Below are 18135 nucleotides of genomic sequence, written 5' to 3'. Positions count from 1 at the left end.
GCCATTACTTCAGATGTGTGGGTTCTGGAGATCATAGCCCACGGCTACTGTCTTCCTTTCCGCCAGAGGCCTCTCGACAATCCACCAGGGAATCTCTCTTTGAAGAGTCAGGATCCCCTCCTAGCACATAGAACTGGTGCCTGTAGCGGAGAGGAACAAGGGATGGTATGCCCCTTATTTTTTGATTTCGAAGAAAGATGGGGGATTGAGAACCATCATGGACTTGCGCAGTTTGAACAAGCTCCTCAGGACAAGTTCAAGATGGTTACTCTTTCTCAAGTCCTCCAGGCCCTTCAACTTCAGGACTGGTTGGTGTCTCTCGACCTCAAGGATGCTTATTTTCATGTGCCGGTCCACCCAAAGCACAAGAAGTATGTGAGGTTCGCAGATTCGCAGATGGTGACTCGCACTTTCAGTTTCGGGTCCTGCCGTTCGGATTGACCTACGCCCGAGGGTCTTCACCAAGCTCATGGTGGTGGTGGCAGTGTATCTCTGGAAAGGGGGGATTCACGTCTACCCCTACCTGGACGATTGGTTGATCAGGGCGCGCTCTCCCGAGCAAGTCCTGGATCATCTGTCCATCACCTGCCACTGCCACTCCCTTCACAATCTGGGCTTCTCCCTCAACTTGAAGTCCCATTTGACGCCAACCCAGCGGCTCCAGTACATCGGAGCAGTGCTCGACACATCCCTGGGGCAGTGTTTTCCTCCCCAGGTGAGGGCTCATCACATTCAGCAGATGGTGCACAAGTTTCGAAATGCCCAGAGTCTCCCGGCGTTCGAGTTCTCGAGGTTGCTCGGCCTCATGGCATCCTGCATTCTTCTGGTGCCAGAGGCCAGGTTGTGGATGAGATCTCTGCAATGGGCCCTCAAGATGCAGTGGTCACAGTCCTCCGGCAGGCTGTCGGACCCTGTCAGGTGCCGCCCTCGGTCGACCAGGACCTTTTGTGGTGGGCTGTCAAAGGCAATCTGATGAAGGGGGCTCCCTTTTGGCTACCCTGGCCGGAGATGACGATCGTGACGGATGCATCCCTCACGGGATGGGGAGCTCATGCCATCGAGTTGACAGTCAGCGGTCGTTTGTCTCCGTCGGAGTCCAGACTCCATATCAATCTGTTGGAGCTGAGGGCCGTCAGGCTTGCCCTAAAGGCTTTTCTGCCGACTGTGCGAGGGAAGAATGTCCTGATTCTGACGGACAACACAGTGGCCATGCACTACCTCAACAAAAAGGGTGGGGGGCAGGGTCACTTCTCTGTGCAGGGAGGCGATGCAGCTCTGGTTCTGGGCCATCCAGCAGGAAGTTTCGATCTCGGCAGTTCATCTGGCTGGAGAAGAAGAAAACGAGACGGTGGACGTTCTGAGCAGGCAGAGCTCAATATCTCACGAGTGGGAGCTGGCTCAGGAGATTCTCCTGGAGATCTTCTCCCTTTGGGGGACCCCTCAGGTCTTCGCCTCCAGTGTCAACCGGAAGTGCGAAAATTTCTGCTCACAGGAATTTCCTCCAAAAGGAGCCTGAGGAGATGCGTTTGTGGTGGAGTGGTCTTTCCCACTGCTGTATATGCTTCCTCCAGACCCCATCATCCCGCAAGTGCTGCAGAGGTTACGGAAGTTCGGTTCCCAGATGATCCTCATTGCTCGGGCTTGGGCTCAGAGGACGTGGTACCCGGACCTTCTCGACTTGTCCATCTGCCCTCCACGTCGTCTTCCCTACTGTGACGACCTGCTCTCATGGGAGAGGGGTCAGGTTCTCCATCCAGAGGTCGGATCCCTCAACCTTCACGCTTGGCTTCTGAAAGGTTGAGGCATAAGGATTGGGACTTCCCTGAAGACGTGATGGAGGTGTTGCTTTCGGCCAGACGGCCAGCAACAGAGTCTCTGTACCGTTGCCGTAGGAGAAAGTTCTGCGACTGGTGCAGGGTTAAGAATGTGGATCCTTTTTCATGTGACATTCCTGTGGTTCTGTCTTTTTTGCTTTCATTGGCCCACAGGGGCCTGCAAATGGGTACTGTTAAAGGTTACCTGGCGGTGCTGTCTGTATTTAAGCGCTCATCTGAGGAGTGTTATTATCTCCAAAATTCCTTTAATTTCTCAGTTTCTCAAAGGACTCACTAATGTGTTTCCGCCGTCACCTTTCCAGGTGCCTGGTTGGGATTTGAACCTTGTTCTGAAATTCCCTATGGTGCTCCGTTTTGAGCATTTACATTCTTGTCCTTTGAGGCTGTTAATCTTTAAAACTGTGTTTTAGTTGCCGTCACTTCCGCTCACAGAGTGAGTGAGTTGCAGGCACTTTCAGTTAAGCCACCCTTCACTGTGTTTTCATAAGAACAGGGTTGTCCTTGGAGTTTGTCCTTCCTTTCTTCCGAAGGTGGTGTCGGAATTTCATTGAAGCCAGAAGGTTATTCTTCCGGCATTTTATCCTCCTCCACATCCTGGTAAGGAAGAGGAGAGGCTCCATAGGTTGGATCCTAGGAGAGCTTTAAGTTTCTACATTTCTCTCATGTCCCGGGTCAGAGTGGACGATCAGCTCTTTATTGGTTACGCTGGAAGGCGTTTGGGACAAGCTGTTACTAAGCAGACTTTGTCTATATGGATTATCTTGGCAATTTCTGAATGTTACCGCTTGGCGGGTACGGACCCTCCGGGTAGGCTTACGGGCCCATTCTACTAGGGGTATGGCTGCCTCTACTGCCCTACAGAGGAGTGTTCCTATTCGTAACATCTGTGAAGCAGCCACATGGGCTTCGGTCCATACTTTTGTACGTCACTTCTCCCTAGATTCTATCCATGGGCACGATCTGGTCTTTGACAAGGCGGTCCTTTACTCTGCAATTTGATTGGGTATTCTAAATTTCGTTTCCGCAAGGCTTTCTGTGGTCATTGTGGCAGTGGTTTGGTGCCACACGTTCTGGGGGAAAAAACTACAACTGAGGCTACGGGCGTCGTGCGTCCTACTTATAACATCCGGTGACATCGGCTCGACAGAGGCCCTCTAGGACAGCGTATCGACGCAAGACGCAGACGCCGAAAGATTTTCCGAAGCAGCACAGCTGTGGTGATTACTGTCATAGATATGGAATACGTCGTCGGTCCATCCCATCGAAAGAACGTTACCAGGTAAGAGAGTAACTTGTCCTTCTACTGAATCGTGGGGTACCAGAGCTCGCTCCAAGGGCTCCTTTTTAGGAGCTTCCCTCAAAAGTACCGGGGTGCAGCCTGAGGCCTCTGCTGGGTTTGGTGAAACCGAACATATGTTTGAGGCCTGCTGTGTAGAGGCTTCTACCGGACCCGGGTCAGAGGTCCCTCGTACAGAGGCTAAGGCAACCAACAGTTCTGAGAGGCCTGAAAAGACCTTATCAGTGAAAGGTGTTTCTCACCGTTCCCGCTCTTGTGGCGACGACAGAACCGTTGAGGGGGCAAGGAGTGATTTTTCAAACCGTAGTTCTTCCTTTACCGGCAGTGCCGAGGTCCTTCCTGTGAAGGCTAGTTTGGCTATTGGTATGTCGCAGAAACATGCCAGGCCGCATAGTACCGGCTCGGCGGAGGTTCCTTGTGTAAAGGCTAAAATGAAGACCCCTGATTCACCGGTGGGGACCACTGCCTTTCTTCCACACGTGCCGCAGTTACCCTCAGGTGCTGAGAAAATGGCAGCTGTTCCCGCCAAGACCACGGTGGCTATTTTGGGCGCTTCCCCTGCAACTACGCCATCGGCCCCAGCTGTAGGGATTGGTTCTGCTGGTGAACATAAAGTTCCTTGTGTGCATCCATTTCGCCCGCTTTATGACTGGAACACTCGGATGCCCCCTTCCGCACAACATCTCACTGCCTGTGGGTTCGGCACCCTTGGACTATGTGGACACCTCTGGGGATGGGTCCACTTGGCAACCCTCCCCTCTGTGTGCTTGCAATTATCCCCCTCATGAGAGGCCTTCTCCGGCGGCTCCTAAGCTTTCTCCGGAGTTTGCTTTTTTCGGCAAATTCCAGGTACCGACTCCATGAGAGAGTATTTCAAGGGTCTTTTTAGGGAGATATGCCTGCCTGCGCCACCGGTTCCACTCACACCTCCGGGTGTTCCGCAGGTGTCGCCCTTGCCTGCGGGGCCTCCCCCTACCCTTCTGCCCTTGACTCTGTTGTCCCCGGTGGACATAGCGGTGCTCAACGTGGTTCAGCAGGATCCTGACCTGTCGGATGATGCGCAGGGAGATCAAGACAGCGAAGACCAGCCCGCCCTATGAGAGCCTTTCGCGAACGGGTACTGGACATGACGGGTCTATTGGATGTCCCAGTGCCCGAGGCAGCTGCTCCGCGGGAGGTGTGCTTTCGGCGGCATTCACCTTGTCTCTTTTGGAGTGTACCGGCCTGTTCTTGCAGAAGGGCGTTTTGGCTGAGGTCCGTAGCGTCTGGGAGAAACCACACTCTGGACTTTTCGTCAATAAGAAAATTGACGCGCGCTACAGGCTGCATTCTTCTGAAGAGGTGGCTATAGCATCTTGTCTGCCCCCCTCCTCCACGGTGGTGGCTGCGGCCACGTTACAGTCCAGGCCTGCAGCATCCTCTACTACGACAGCTACTCAGGTCCTGGGGAAAGAGGATAAGTTCTGGAAGGAAGATTTTTGCTAACTCTGCCCTGCAGCTACGGCAGGCCAATGCAGAACTGGTGTTAGCGGGGGCGAATATGAAGATGTGGAAAGGTCTGGAGGAGTTTGAGGAGTTCATTCCGGTTGAGAAGCTGGAGGACTTTAAGGTGGGATTGTCGGATGCCAGGGTCTTGGCTCAGGATCTGCTGGAGGCCGCGGCTCATCACGTTGACACTTAGGCTCGGGGCCTTATACTTGGAGTTGATAACTCTCGACAGGCTTGGTTGCACACTACCAAGTTCTCAAGAGGTGCAGGACAAAGTGTTGGACCTCCCGTGTGACGGTAAGGAGCTTTTTCATTCCTCAATGGATGCGAAGCTCACCAAAACGAAGGACAGCAACCAGACAGCTAAGTCCTTGTCCGTCCTGGTTAAATCCCCTTTTACGACTCAGAGACTGTTGTCACGAAGCCAGGCCTCCCCTGGTTTCAGGGGATTTCTAGATCGGAAATCTCAGTGTGGATACCCCTTCAGGGAATTCCCACCGGAGGCAGCAACGGACTTGGTTTTTCTCCCGTTCCTCAGCCTCCTCCTCAGGTTCAGGAGGTAACAACACCGAAAAATCTGGCAAATGAGGCTTCTCCGCGCTCGCACGAAACCCCAGTGGGAGGACGTATTGTGTCTCATTGGGAGGCGAGACAGACCATCACCAAAGACCGGTGGGTCTTGTTAGTCGCTCGGGCGGGCTTCTGCTTACCTCTACTCGACCCTTCAACCCTCCTTTCCAGCAGTCGGGGTCGCCCTCCCACAGAGCTGAGATTAAGAAGTTGCTGGAACTCAGAGCTGTGGAGGGGAATGAGGGGAGGGCTTCTACTCCCGACTGTTTACAGTGCCCAAACCCAACCAGGCTGGCCTGCGCACCATCCTAGACGTTTCCCAGTTGAATCTTTTCCTACCCCAAGAAAATTTCAAGATGATCACGCCCGGCCAGATACGGTCCTCTTTACAGATGGGCGATTGGCTCAGCGTGGTGGACCTTCATGCATATACTGATCTGGAATCCACACAGGAGATGCCTCCATTTCTCTGTGGGAGAGGAGCATTTCCAGTTTCGAGTGCTTCCTTTTGGCCTCAGCTCGGTTCCATGTGTCTTCACGAAGATGACGTCTGTGATTGCAGCTTATCTTGGTCTGCAGGTTATCCATGTGTATCCGTATTTGGACGATTGGCTCTTACGCTGCCCTTGCCCGGTGAAGGCCACCTGCAATCTGCAGTCTCTCCTCCAGCTCCTGTCCCATCTTGGGCTGTCGGTGAACTGGCGGAAATCTTCCTTGACGGTCTCTCAGGACTTGATTTTCCTGGGTTTTCGCTAGAACACGATCGACTGCAGAGTTTACCTGACTGGGGACAGAATGGCGGATATGTTGGCCACGTGTCAGATCTTGGCGCTGTCGGAGAGCACGTCAGCCTGGTGGTTACAGAGACTTCTGGGCCTCATGGCCTCGTGTGTCTTGGCCTTACCTCTCTCTCGTTTCAAGAGGAAGCGGACTCAGATGGCTCTTCGGAGTTCTTGGCGTCAGGCCGTGGATCCGGACTCCCAAGTTGATATTGATTCTGGCTTCCATGAGAGCGGACCAGGAGTGTTGGTCGTCTCTCAGCAACCTGTCGGTGGGTGCTGGGTTTCAAGACCCAGATGGTGATGGTCATGACGGACTCCTGCTTGCTGGGGTGGGGTGCGACGTTGAATCTTCTTCAGGTCTCTGACCTTTGGTCGCCTCGGGACAAGCTCCTTCATATAAATCATCTGGAGCTCCTGGTAATTTTTCTAGCACTCAAAGCACTGGTCATTGCCAACAAAGTGGTCCGTATCCACACGGACAATGTGGTGTCAATGTATTACACCAACAAGCAAGGGGGCACCAAATCTCCCTCGCTCGTGGACCTGTTCATCCAGATTTGGGAGTAGGCGGTTCGTCATGGTGTCTGGCTGGTAGCAGTACACATCCCGGGCCAGCTGAACGTTATGGCAGACGCCCTCAGTCGGCGGACAATGGTCAGCTAAGAATGGGAGCTGAAGGCGGAGATCCGCTCATGGATTTTCCTGCGTTTGGGCACGCCGGAGGTGGACCTCTTCGTGACGTCGGCAAACAAGTAACTTCCTCTGTATGCCTTCAGGAACAGCCTGGGAGCCTCCTCTTTGGGGGATGCTCTCGAGATTCCTTGGCACAACATGAGGGCCTATGCTTTCCCGCCTCTGCCTCTAGTTCATTGGACAATCTGCAAGCTAAAGAACATGGTGAACTGTTCGCTTTTGCTCCATAGCCCTGTGTTGGCCAGCTAGGATCTGGCTCTCGGAGCTTCAACACCTGTCGGTGTGTTCACCAGGGCGGGCAGCAGCTGTGGCATCCCTCCCCACAATCGTTCAGCTTGGCCGCATGCCGCCCGAGTTCAGGTCCTTAGAAAATCTCAACCTGTCTGCTGATAACATGCGCATTATTCAGGCAGCCAGGAAACCCTTGACCAGGTCTCAGTATAGGAGCAAATGGTTTAGGTTCTGTCATTGGTGCTTAGACAAACAGCTGGACCCAAGGGCGGCTACGATTGACACTGTGCTGTCCTTCGGATCCCAACTAGCAGAGTCGTGCATTAACGTTCTGTCGTGCAGGACTTATCTTTCGGCAGTATCCGCCTACCTAACTACGGACCAATGCTCTTACTCTCTGGCTAATCCAGTGATTAGGAGGCATTTCACGGGTTTGTCGCGCCTTTACCCCCCGGTTCCCAAACCGCACCCGACGTGGGATCCGAACGTGGTCCTTACATCGTAGTGCCATAAACCATTCGAACCAATGGCCACGGTGGACCTTAAGCACCTTTCGTGGAAGGTGTCCTTTTTGGTCACTGTTACTTCAGCCGGGCATGTGAGTGAGCTCCAAGCTTTGTCGGAGGAGCATCCCTTCTTGCTTTTCCACAAGTATAAGGTGGTCCTACGGACAAATCCTTCTTTCCTGCCAAAGGTGGTCTCTGATTTCCATCTGAATCAGTCAATCTCCCTGCCGGTCTTCTTTCTGAATCATGCTTCAGAAGCGGCAGGGGTTCTACATTGTTTGGATGTTAGAAGGGCTCTTAAGTTCTATCTAGACAGAACATCGGAATTTAGGAGATCTTCTCAACTATTGGTGACTTAGGTAATCCACAAGCTGGACAGGCCTCTAAGGCGACCATCTTCAGATGGATTGGTACTTGCATTAAGGAGTCTTACGCTGTCCAAGGGTTGCAGCCTCCTAAATGTATTCATGCACACCTGGTGCGGGACAAGGCAGCTGCAGTTTCCTTTCAAAAGTATGTCCCCTGGGAGACCATCGCAAAAGCAGCTACATGGACCTCTCCATCGGCACTTTGTAAACATTGTCTTGACCTGATCTCCAGATCGATCTGATGCTCAGTTTGGCCAGGCTGTGCTGAAGAATCTTTTTCAGTAAGTGGTTTTCCATCCACCTGTAGTTCATGTAAGGAGTGCTTCGGAATCTCCCGTAAGTATGGAGGAAAGGGGACGGGACGTAGGAGTATAACCAGGTTACTCACTGCTGTGACTACCTTACTCCTAGTCCCCTTCCCTCCATACGCCCGCCCGCATTCCCCTCTAATAAGGTTCCTCTGTTATTGCTTAAAGGTCTCTGACCTGGCGATAGAAAAGGACTGATGGGCGATGTGCGGGCCGGAGCTAAGATGGGCGGGGTTATGGCTGTGTGCCGTACCCCACGTAGAAAGAGAGGAAGGACTAACATTTTTGCAAAATTTTGATGCTTTTTCAAAGTGCTCCAGTCCCGTCCCACAGGACGGAGGAATGTCCCATGAGTATGGAGGAAAGGGGACTATGGACTAGGATTAAGGTGGTCACTACGGTGAGTAACCTGGTTAATTTATTTATTTTGCATTTGTAGAGCGCACTGCAGCCCACGGGCATAGAGGCGCTGTTCAAGGATACTTAAGAAGGCTTGCTTGAGGGTTACAAAAAGCGGCCCAAAAAGTAAATAGCGTTGGCTTTAGGTGGTACAGTTACATGACAGTATTATACAGTGTATCATTCAATGCAGGAGCATATGACTGGGATCATACAAAGGGAAGCCCTCTAAACAAAGAGCCTCGTTTTTAGTTGTCATAAGACAGCAGCTTCATTCTGATAGCACAAATGTGGGCAAGACAGCCCTGGTTCTCCAACCTCCTTCATCCATCTCAAGACAGCCCAATTCCTCTGGGACAGGATCCCAACTTTTACTTAATGTGCAATCAACAAGTTATGCACAATTATCCGTAATCACTCTTATTTAAAGGCCTGGCTCCGGACTTCAGGGAATTTTGCCACACCCTGATATTGCAAGAATGCAGGAACATTCTGAAAGCAGACGGAACAGAATCCACAAAGAAATCATGTGGATACAAGTGGGATCGCTTCTGCAAGTGGTGCGCTCAGCAGCAGTAGGACCCACTCAATATACCCCCTCTTGAGCTCCTGTCATATTTTCTCAAGTGAGCTAAAACGGCCTGTCACATGCATCCATTAAAATACACTTGCCAGCAATTTCAGAATACAACAGAAAAGAGAAGGGTTTTCCCCTATTCGTAGCTTGCATAGTTAATCATTTCATGAGGGGTCTTTTCTGCACTAATCCTCCACAAAAGAAATTGCCTCCGCAGTGGAGCCAATTGCTACTAGGGACATAAAATAAGTGTTATGGAAGAGGGCATTCTTGGTTCCAGTCACATCATTCAGACACGTATCTGAGATACATGCTTTATCTGTCAAACCCCTGTACCTCAGTTTTAAGACAAACAAGGTAGTCCTGAAACCAAATGCTACCTTAATCCATAAAGTACTATCAGAATTCCACCTGTCAGTGGAGGTAACGCTACTAGAGTTCGATGCAAAACACATTACTCCAGCCGAACAGCCGCTGGATCTTCAGAGTGTTAAAGTTCTATATAGACGGGGCTAACGTTTTTCAGTAAACGTCGCAGCTGTTTGTAGCTTTTGGAACCCTTAACACGGGTCAACCCATTTCCAAGCAAGGCATCACATGATGGTTCTCCTCCACAATCACAACAGCGCATAGACAAGCTTAACAGGCCCATGCAAGGACCTATTCTGACACTTTCTACCGGAGCAATGGGTTTGTCGTCTCCATTCTGGGCAGGGATTCCCCAGTCAAATATTTGCCCTGCAGCTACCAAGGTAGTACCGCACAACTTTGTGAAGCGCTACCGCTTGCAGGGATAAGGGGAAGCAGGGACAAGGGTCGGAAGAGCTGTCCTACAATGCCTATTTCAATAAGGGATGCCCTTCTCCCTTACCACCTGCAATCCATGACTGCAAACTGCTGTGTACTCTATTCAAAGTGTTTGAATCCATGAAAGATCCAATGTCACCCCGTACGGAGTAAGGCTATATATAATACACAAACTCTCATCTGTCTGGGGTTAGAATCTGAATATGGCCTCCTGGGTGGGGTTAGATACTCAACGTCACATTTGTTGGTGCATAATATACCCAAAAGGACAATGATGGGCTACTAAAGTGAGCCCAAACAGCTTACTAGATGTTATAATATGAAGGTTACTGAGGATTCCCAGCTTGTCAGTGGGGAATATTCAAAGCATTAGAATCCATGAAAGATACCAATGCTGGAGAACAGGAGTCACAGGCAAGAAACCTACTCCTATTTTCCCATCCTAACCAGTACCTGGGTTTAGTTGGTGTTGCAGTAGAAAGAGTCTGAACAAATGAATAAGTTAGGCTAAGTTAACTTGAAAGTAATTGGAGCGGGAAGAACATTGAGGTACTCCAAAACATACAGATGTTGTCTGTGATTGGGATGAATAGGGGGCTGATTTAGAGGGGTGCAGAGCCCTTGACACCGAAAATGAAAAGGATCAGGGTGCAAAATTGGCACTCTGCACATGCTATTGGCTAGTGATAATTGACTCTTGGCGAGTACGAAATGGTGTGCTGCGTGTATGTATAGAATTGAGGTAATAAGTGTCTTTTTGTGTCTGGCTAGTAGCTCGCAACTTTAAATGTTTCCCTCTGAAATTATGCATTAGTTGGTTAAGACACTGACCGTGTTTGTGACGCTGAACTGAGCGGGTTCTTAGTAAGCTTTTTTTCTTGTGGCATTTTATTTTATCCGAGTGTTGGGTCCCTAGGTATAGCTGGGGCCAACACTGTGCATAAAGGCTTGCATTCTAGCAACACAGGAACCTGTAAAGCATTGGCCTTTGGCTTTTTTTGTGTTTCTACTTCAGGGGAGCAGCCAGTTGCACGACCAAGTTCTGAGCTCTGTGGAAGGAGACTGCTCCCAGTCTTTGCCTCCTTCCATTGTTTTTGTCCAAATGAAAACCCTGTGCAATTCAGAGTTCATACCGAGTTCTGTGAAACATTTGTCAGTGCTTCTTTAGACAGAAGGTAGCACTCCTACTCACCCCTACTTTATGATTTAGAGGACATGGCCACCAAGGACTACATCCCGTTTCCCTTGCAAAGTGTTTGTGGCTAAGCAGTATTTAGCGACATCACATATTGTCGATTATTTAAGTGCGATATCACCAACTGACCCCTAAAAGTCAATCAAATATATACATTATGATATTCTCTTTATTTTTCTATATAAACATTGAAATCTTGTCAAGTGTGCATGATTGAAAATGCAGGTATATGTCAAAGAAAACGTGCATTGGTTGGTGTTGAAAAAGCGAATTTTCTTATAAAGGACTCCAGTGATTAAAAAAGCATTGAACCTATTTGACCACACTCTTCTTTTTTTACAGAACCAAGTAACTGATACTAATAGAAGGCTGCAGAATGATGGCAAAGAGGTAAGCCTGGTAATTTTTGTTTTGTTGAACAGATTGCAGTTAGGAAATATCAGTGATTTAAGCCCTCACCTCATATGTTTAGGTCACTTGAACTGCTAGGTTCGAATCCCTGTAGGGATAGGTCCTTATGAGTCTAAAAATTAAGTACTTTTAAATTAGCTGATAACAGCGCCACGATGCAGTAGGAGTCTGTTATGAAGTGCTATATGCAATATTGGTATTTGAGAACAAAGTACATATTTAATACCATTGATAGCATACAATAGTTACACATATCACCATGAGACTGCAATCCTGAGAAACCTGTCAGCACAAAAGCGCAATGCAGAATAAGAACATGTAATCGAGAAACTGGTTGAGTTCCTTAATTCTTTGTCATTGTCAACATGGTATTGCTGGGTGGCATAATGTGTTTAAATTAAAATGAAGGACATGCTAGAACTTGACAAGAGGATTGTGAAGATGGATCTCCAGAATCTGGCCTGTTCACCATAGTTACGGTGAACAGCGAGCTGAGAGTTTAGCCGAAAGCCATTTAGGAGAGTAGGAGTGGTCAGGGGCCCGCAATGAGTCCACACAGACTAGCTCACAATAATTCAGCTTAGACAGTAATTTATAAAAGTTATTTATTTTGGTCTTTAGATCACTCTAAAAAATTGAACTATCAGGTAGTCGTATCATACAATACTAAATAGCTTTATCAAGCAATGCATGTCAGAAATGTAGATGCAAGAAAATGATGGGAACCAGTCGCAAGCATAATAACCTTTTTCTTTAAAAGTCCAAACCCTAAGGTGAATAGGGCATTGTGCAAAAAGGCACAGGTTCCAACAAAGGTTTCTCACAGGTATGAGTTCTCTTTAGAAAGGATGCAATGGGCTTGTGGTGTTTAGTTTCAAACTAATAAGTTCAATAAAAATGTACCAGCAAATAGTTAAGTTCTCTACTTTCTTATAGACCCAGGGATAACCCTGGGGCAGGATACCCGACCTGGGTTTGACAACCAAAGGTGAGTGGAGGGGGAAAAAGGAGACAAAGTGAACTTGTTCCCAATGTCATCCTATACAGGATACAGGCACAGGTATGCTTACCCCCCACCGCCTCCCAACCCACCCCTGACTCTGATTTTCCCCGGATGTCATGATGGATCATCAGGGGGCTTAATCTTCAACGCTTTTGTTCCGGTGAGAAGTGACAAGGGGCTGTAGGTTCAAGGATTCTTCCAGTTAGGTGCAGCTGCAAAATGCAATCCCTGTTGGCGAAGAAATGCAAATTACAACGATGCAGACCTCTTCAGGACACTTCACAGGAGGGAGGAAGTAGTTGCAGCGATGAGCACCGTTTGCAGTCTATGACCGGTGTCCTTCCAGGCACGGTCAGTCGCTGCTCCAGAAACAGGTCCCTTAAAGATGGGAAGCTGGAAATCTGGGAGAAGGCGATTTGTGGCAAAAGCTGCCGACTGCCCACGTTGCAGGCTTGAACCTGAAATGGCAACTTTTCTTGCGAGGTAGCCCATGAGAGAGCTGGTCAGTCCACCAGGCAGTCCAGGCACCCTTCTGAAGGCACTGCAGGCAGCATCCTTGAAGCCATCAAGACTAATTGCCCCCCACTAGTCTAATGGATGAAGCATCTAAAAGGGTTTTAAGAGAACAAGCAGAGGAGCAGTGCTTCACTGGGCCAGACACTGGAGTGGATGCAGGGCCACTTCAGGACTTGTCTTTGGGTCATCAACGGGCTACACTTCTTCGAGTGATTCTTGGCTCCACTGTAGATGTGAAGAATGGCTGCAGTTGTTTTCCTCTTACCTAAAATCCAAGCTATAAGCAAGGACAAGCCCACCAGTGGTAAGGATAGACACCATTCAAACAACCAGTAGTTGTCCATTCAGGGACAAGTACTGGTTGCACATCTGTCCCAGTAGCAGACGGTCTGGCACCTGTGTGTGTGTGTTGTGTGTGATACACACACGCACGCAGAGACAGACACACAGAGAGAGACAGACACACAGAGAGAGACAGACACACAGAGAGAGACAGACACACACAGAGAGAGACAGACACACACAGAGAGAGACAGACACACACAGAGAGAGACAGACACACACAGAGAGAGACAGACACACACAGAGAGAGACAGACACACACAGAGAGAGACAGACACACACAGAGAGAGACAGACACACACAGAGAGAGACAGACACACACAGAGAGAGACAGACACACACAGAGAGAGACAGACACACACAGAGAGAGACAGACACACACAGAGAGAGACAGACACACACAGAGAGAGACAGACACACACACACACAGAGACACACACACACACAGAGAGACACACACACACAGACACACACACACACAGACACACACAGACACACACACACAGACACACACACACACACACAGACACACACACAGACACACACACACAGACACACACACAGAGAAACACACACAGAGACACACACACACAGAGACACACACACACAGAGACACACACACACAGAGACACCCACACACAGAGACACCCACACACAGAGACACCCACACACAGAGACACCCACACACAGAGACACCCACACACAGAGACACCCACACACAGAGACACCCACACACAGAGACACCCACACACACAGACACCCACACACACAGACACCCACACACACAGACACTTTCCCTCGTATGACCTTATTAAGGACTTTCTGAACTTGGGAGGGCAGGAAGAAGGCCAAACTACAATGGGGTCAACAAACTAGCAGAAATCACATGGCACAGCCATTTTAGGGCACTAGCCATGTTTCGTAGCCATTCGGAGTAAACACTAATGTGCACACAAAAAATAATGCAAAAACGGTAAAACTGCTGCCCCCAACTTGCTTTTAGGCACATGTAAAAGTAACCAAAAATCCATTTCTAAAAAGACATACCAAATTAGCAAAAGGCATATCAAATGAAGTGAAGTAGAAGGCTTCACTTCCCTTCAAAAGGTCAGGACACGATCAAAAAGAGTAAAACGAATGGTGTTCCATAAGAAACTATACAAGGAAAGTTGGACAAATACGTTCTTTCCTAACAATGATACAGGTGAAGTTTTGCATCTGGTGATAATGGTTGTTACATGTAATTTGTATGGTGCACCTTCTTACACAACTTTATGGTGTGGATGCTAATTTTATGTGAATACTAGATTTCTGAGCTGGGATGGCTAGTCGTGGTTAAAATTGCACTAAATCCCTACATATTGATTGATTGATATTTTATTTCTATCGCGCTCGTAGACAAGTGTTTCAGAGCGCGACAAGGCAAGGGAGGGGAACAGGGGAGAACAAAACGGCGATCTTACTAGGCCCAGTGACATTGAGAACGCGCAAGTGCATGGGAGAGGGGGAGGGGAAAAGTGCATGGAAGGGGGGGGAAAGGTGGAAAGTGCGAAGCAGAGGAGAAACAGATAAATAACAATAAATAAATTTATAAAGGCAACAAACAGTGGTAATGCAGCCAGCAATTTGCAAGTGCTAGGTTTAAGGCAGCAGACAGGGTAGGTCCGATAAGTGCAAGAAGAAAAAGGGGGGGCTGTATGGGTACAGATACAGACCCCAGTGCAAGGAGTGGCCCGGAGGCAGTGCGGGAGGGTGACAGGATGAGCAGGTACCTGGGCCCAAAAGACAGAGGGTGGTCAGGTGCACGGTGCCAAGAGAGAACAGATCAGCAGGGGAGAGGGGGAGCGAAAGCAGAAGAAAGTATGTATCCTGTATTATACTCTGCTCAAGTATGCTATGCCAATTGTATTTTACACCCTGTATTGTATGTAACTAAGACTGCCACAAGTAACAGTGCCGCGATGCCCCTGGCTGTAAGTGCGCTATTAAATGCAAAAAATAAATAATAAAATAAATGGTATATATGTGAGAGTAGGATAGGGATCAGTCCTGTCGGGGTCTGAAACCGGGTTGCACAACCTTCCAGTCTAAGTTTTGTGAGTGGGTAGTCCATTTGTAAAGGCTGTTTGATCTCTGGGTTCAATATAATTATTATTAGTGTTTCACCATTAAAAGAGCATCTTAAATTTTGCCTCCCATTATAAATAACTTTCTAGTACAGACATCTCATTTATTTAAAGTGAATAGTAAAAAATAGTTATTCAGATTAAAAGCAGTTCACACATATTTACAAGCAATATTTAGGTACAATCCTGTTGCTGCTTCTTCTTTCAAACGCCCTTTTCCATAGAAGACAAGTTAATTTGGCGCTCGTATACTCTGTGCATCTGTAGTATTATTCGCCACTGCGTATTTGATGTAATTGTCTTGGTAAACTAGATTGTTCAGGCATGAGGTAATGAGTCTGCCAACTGTTGCATAGCAGTATTTTTGTATGTATGAGATTCATGGCAGACTATATGGTACTGTTGAATGTTCAGTTTCCCCACCATTGGTGTGATGGGGTTTGATCCTTGCTTCCAGAATTTGGCAATGAGTCCGAGGGTAGTAGCCCTTAGAAATTGTGTTTTATTTCTCTTTTTCCATAAGTTGATCGATTCCATGGATGAGCTGAAAAAATGCAGAATTCAACAAAGAAATATTGCTGCTACCGTTGACAAGTTAAACATGTGCCTTCCAGGTGAGACCTTTAAATATGCAATGCAGTTGCTCCTTGCATGAGTTTTTGCTCAGTGTGTAATATATTCCCTTTCTTTTGTTTCCAATTGCGCAGTTCTGGAGATGTACAGTAAGTTGAGGGAACAGATGAAGGCAAAAAGGTAAACTCTTCTTAAAACCTGAAAACCTAACCCCTATACTGCCACTTTGGTTGGCTAGAGTTTTCATACTTGAATTATTTTGCAAGTTATCTTTTTAGACCTGTGCAGAAATGAAAAGAACACATTAACTGCTGCATTTGGAAGATCTGTCCATCATTGTGCAGGAAAGAAAGGATGTGCTAATGATTAATTCAATCACTATGGACCCCTTTATCTATCTACATGATGGATGACTTCAGCACCAAATTTCACATCTTAAGTGGGCTTTAGCTTTCTCATCAGATATTGAAACCAACTGGTGCTAACTAAGGTCAGCACTGAGCCTTGCCGAAACTGTGACTCAAAAGACTTGATTTGGAAAAAGATGTGTGAACATGTATGTCCTGCACATACTGCACCCATCATGTGCCAGGTCTCCACCGTGCTTTGCTGATTCGAGCCAATGATTCTTTTTAAACTATTGTTTATACCATTTCTGCACGTAGATCTCTTCAGCGTCCACTGTTGTCACAGCCTGGTGCTATAACAACGCTGTCTGCTAGATACATGTTGGGTTTTTTGGTTCATATTTGCAAACTGCTGGGAAAAGCATGTTTAACAGAGATCTCTGTCCATTCCTTCTACGGTTCCAGCATGACCTCCATCTAACAGGATCATCACAAAATGTTCTGGGTAAAGTATCTTTATTGAAGGTAGGTACAAGAGTCGACTACACCAAATATAGCGAAGGTGTCTTTTATTGAAGTTATAGCTTCAGGCGAGCGGTATAGTTATGAAACTCTGTAATCAGCACCAACCTGATAATTAATCAGTTCCCATCTGCACCATCTGAGATCCTTGAACATTCATGCACACTTCCGGCATAAAGCGCATTTTCCTTGCTATAATAATGAAACAAGGAGAGTTGTAGATACCCGCAAACAGAACAATATATGAACGTTTGCAACCATCAATGAAATACAAATACCCCACAAATATATCGCGCCACATGTATATATAAGATGCAGAAAAACCTCTCCTATACATAACCAGGCCTAACGTCAGCCATTCATCCAGGAAGCAACCTCCATCAGTTTGGGTACTGTGAGGAAGGCATGGTAGCAATAGTAGACAGACACAATGGATACAAGCCTCGAAAACCTTTATTTACACTTTTGATTAGGTTGGTAGAATTCTTAACTGGCCATAACTCTAAAATGGGAGTAATCTTGACCATTAAACAATAATAAATACGTCCAAGTCAGTCTGGTCAAAATAAAAAAGGCCTATACTAAGAAAACCTTACCTTGCCCTCCTCCTTAGAATAATATAATAAAGGCTTGGAGGTAGTGTGGTATAGGAACAGTGATATAATGAGGATGGAGGGAATATAGGGGAGGGTAAGTGGAAGTCTATATCGAGCTCCACCAGACTTACCGTTGTTCCGTTGCTCAACCACAATTGCTCGCTCTGCCCGCATCCCTCCTCGAGATCCCGACTAGCTCACGTCCAGAGGCAGGTCGCGTGGCAGACAATCGCATGCTACACATAACAAATGTGTTAAGGGAATACCAAATGAAATAGTCTCTCAAAAGAAAATGTCAGAATGACTTCAGCTCCAACTCCCTTCTCCAGGACCACCCTACAGGGTCTAGAGAGTCTCTCAAACAACAAAGGATGGGTGGATGGCACAGTTCTCAGTCTTGCACACTTTGACTTACTGGTACAATTCAACTGTTCAATCTTAGGCTTTCAACTTCTAGTATTTCAATCACTTCCTTAGGCTTTGCCCGCCTTCACATCAATACTCAGTTCACATATTCTTAATTGCTCACAGTTCTGCACAGGCTTCCCTCTGCCGGGTTCGTGCCTATCTCTCCTTCGTGGGGGAACCCTTCCCCATGTTTTAACTCGTATATTTTTTCTCTGTTGAAGACTTTTGAGACTGC

General features: G+C 47.8%; 1 protein-coding gene across 1 annotated transcript in view; it reads left to right on the top strand.

Moving 5' to 3' along the window:
• The window catches only part of EXOC6B (exocyst complex component 6B), a 2452465-nt gene that overhangs the window by 221440 nt on the left and 2212890 nt on the right, over window positions 1–18135 (top strand). Inside the window, exons 3-5 of the mRNA XM_069632299.1 lie at window positions 11399–11446; window positions 15978–16068; window positions 16162–16207. Of these exons, the coding sequence (XP_069488400.1) occupies window positions 11399–11446; window positions 15978–16068; window positions 16162–16207 (185 nt within the window). The remainder of the gene's footprint in view (window positions 1–11398; window positions 11447–15977; window positions 16069–16161; window positions 16208–18135) is intronic.

This window comes from Ambystoma mexicanum, chromosome 6q (genome assembly GCF_040938575.1).
Source record: "Ambystoma mexicanum isolate Mex_15411 chromosome 6q, UKY_AmexF1_1, whole genome shotgun sequence".
NCBI classification, from domain to species: Eukaryota; Metazoa; Chordata; class Amphibia; order Caudata; family Ambystomatidae; genus Ambystoma; species Ambystoma mexicanum.
Note: the sequence above shows the minus strand (reverse complement) of the source record. Positions and strands in the feature narration are given on the sequence as shown.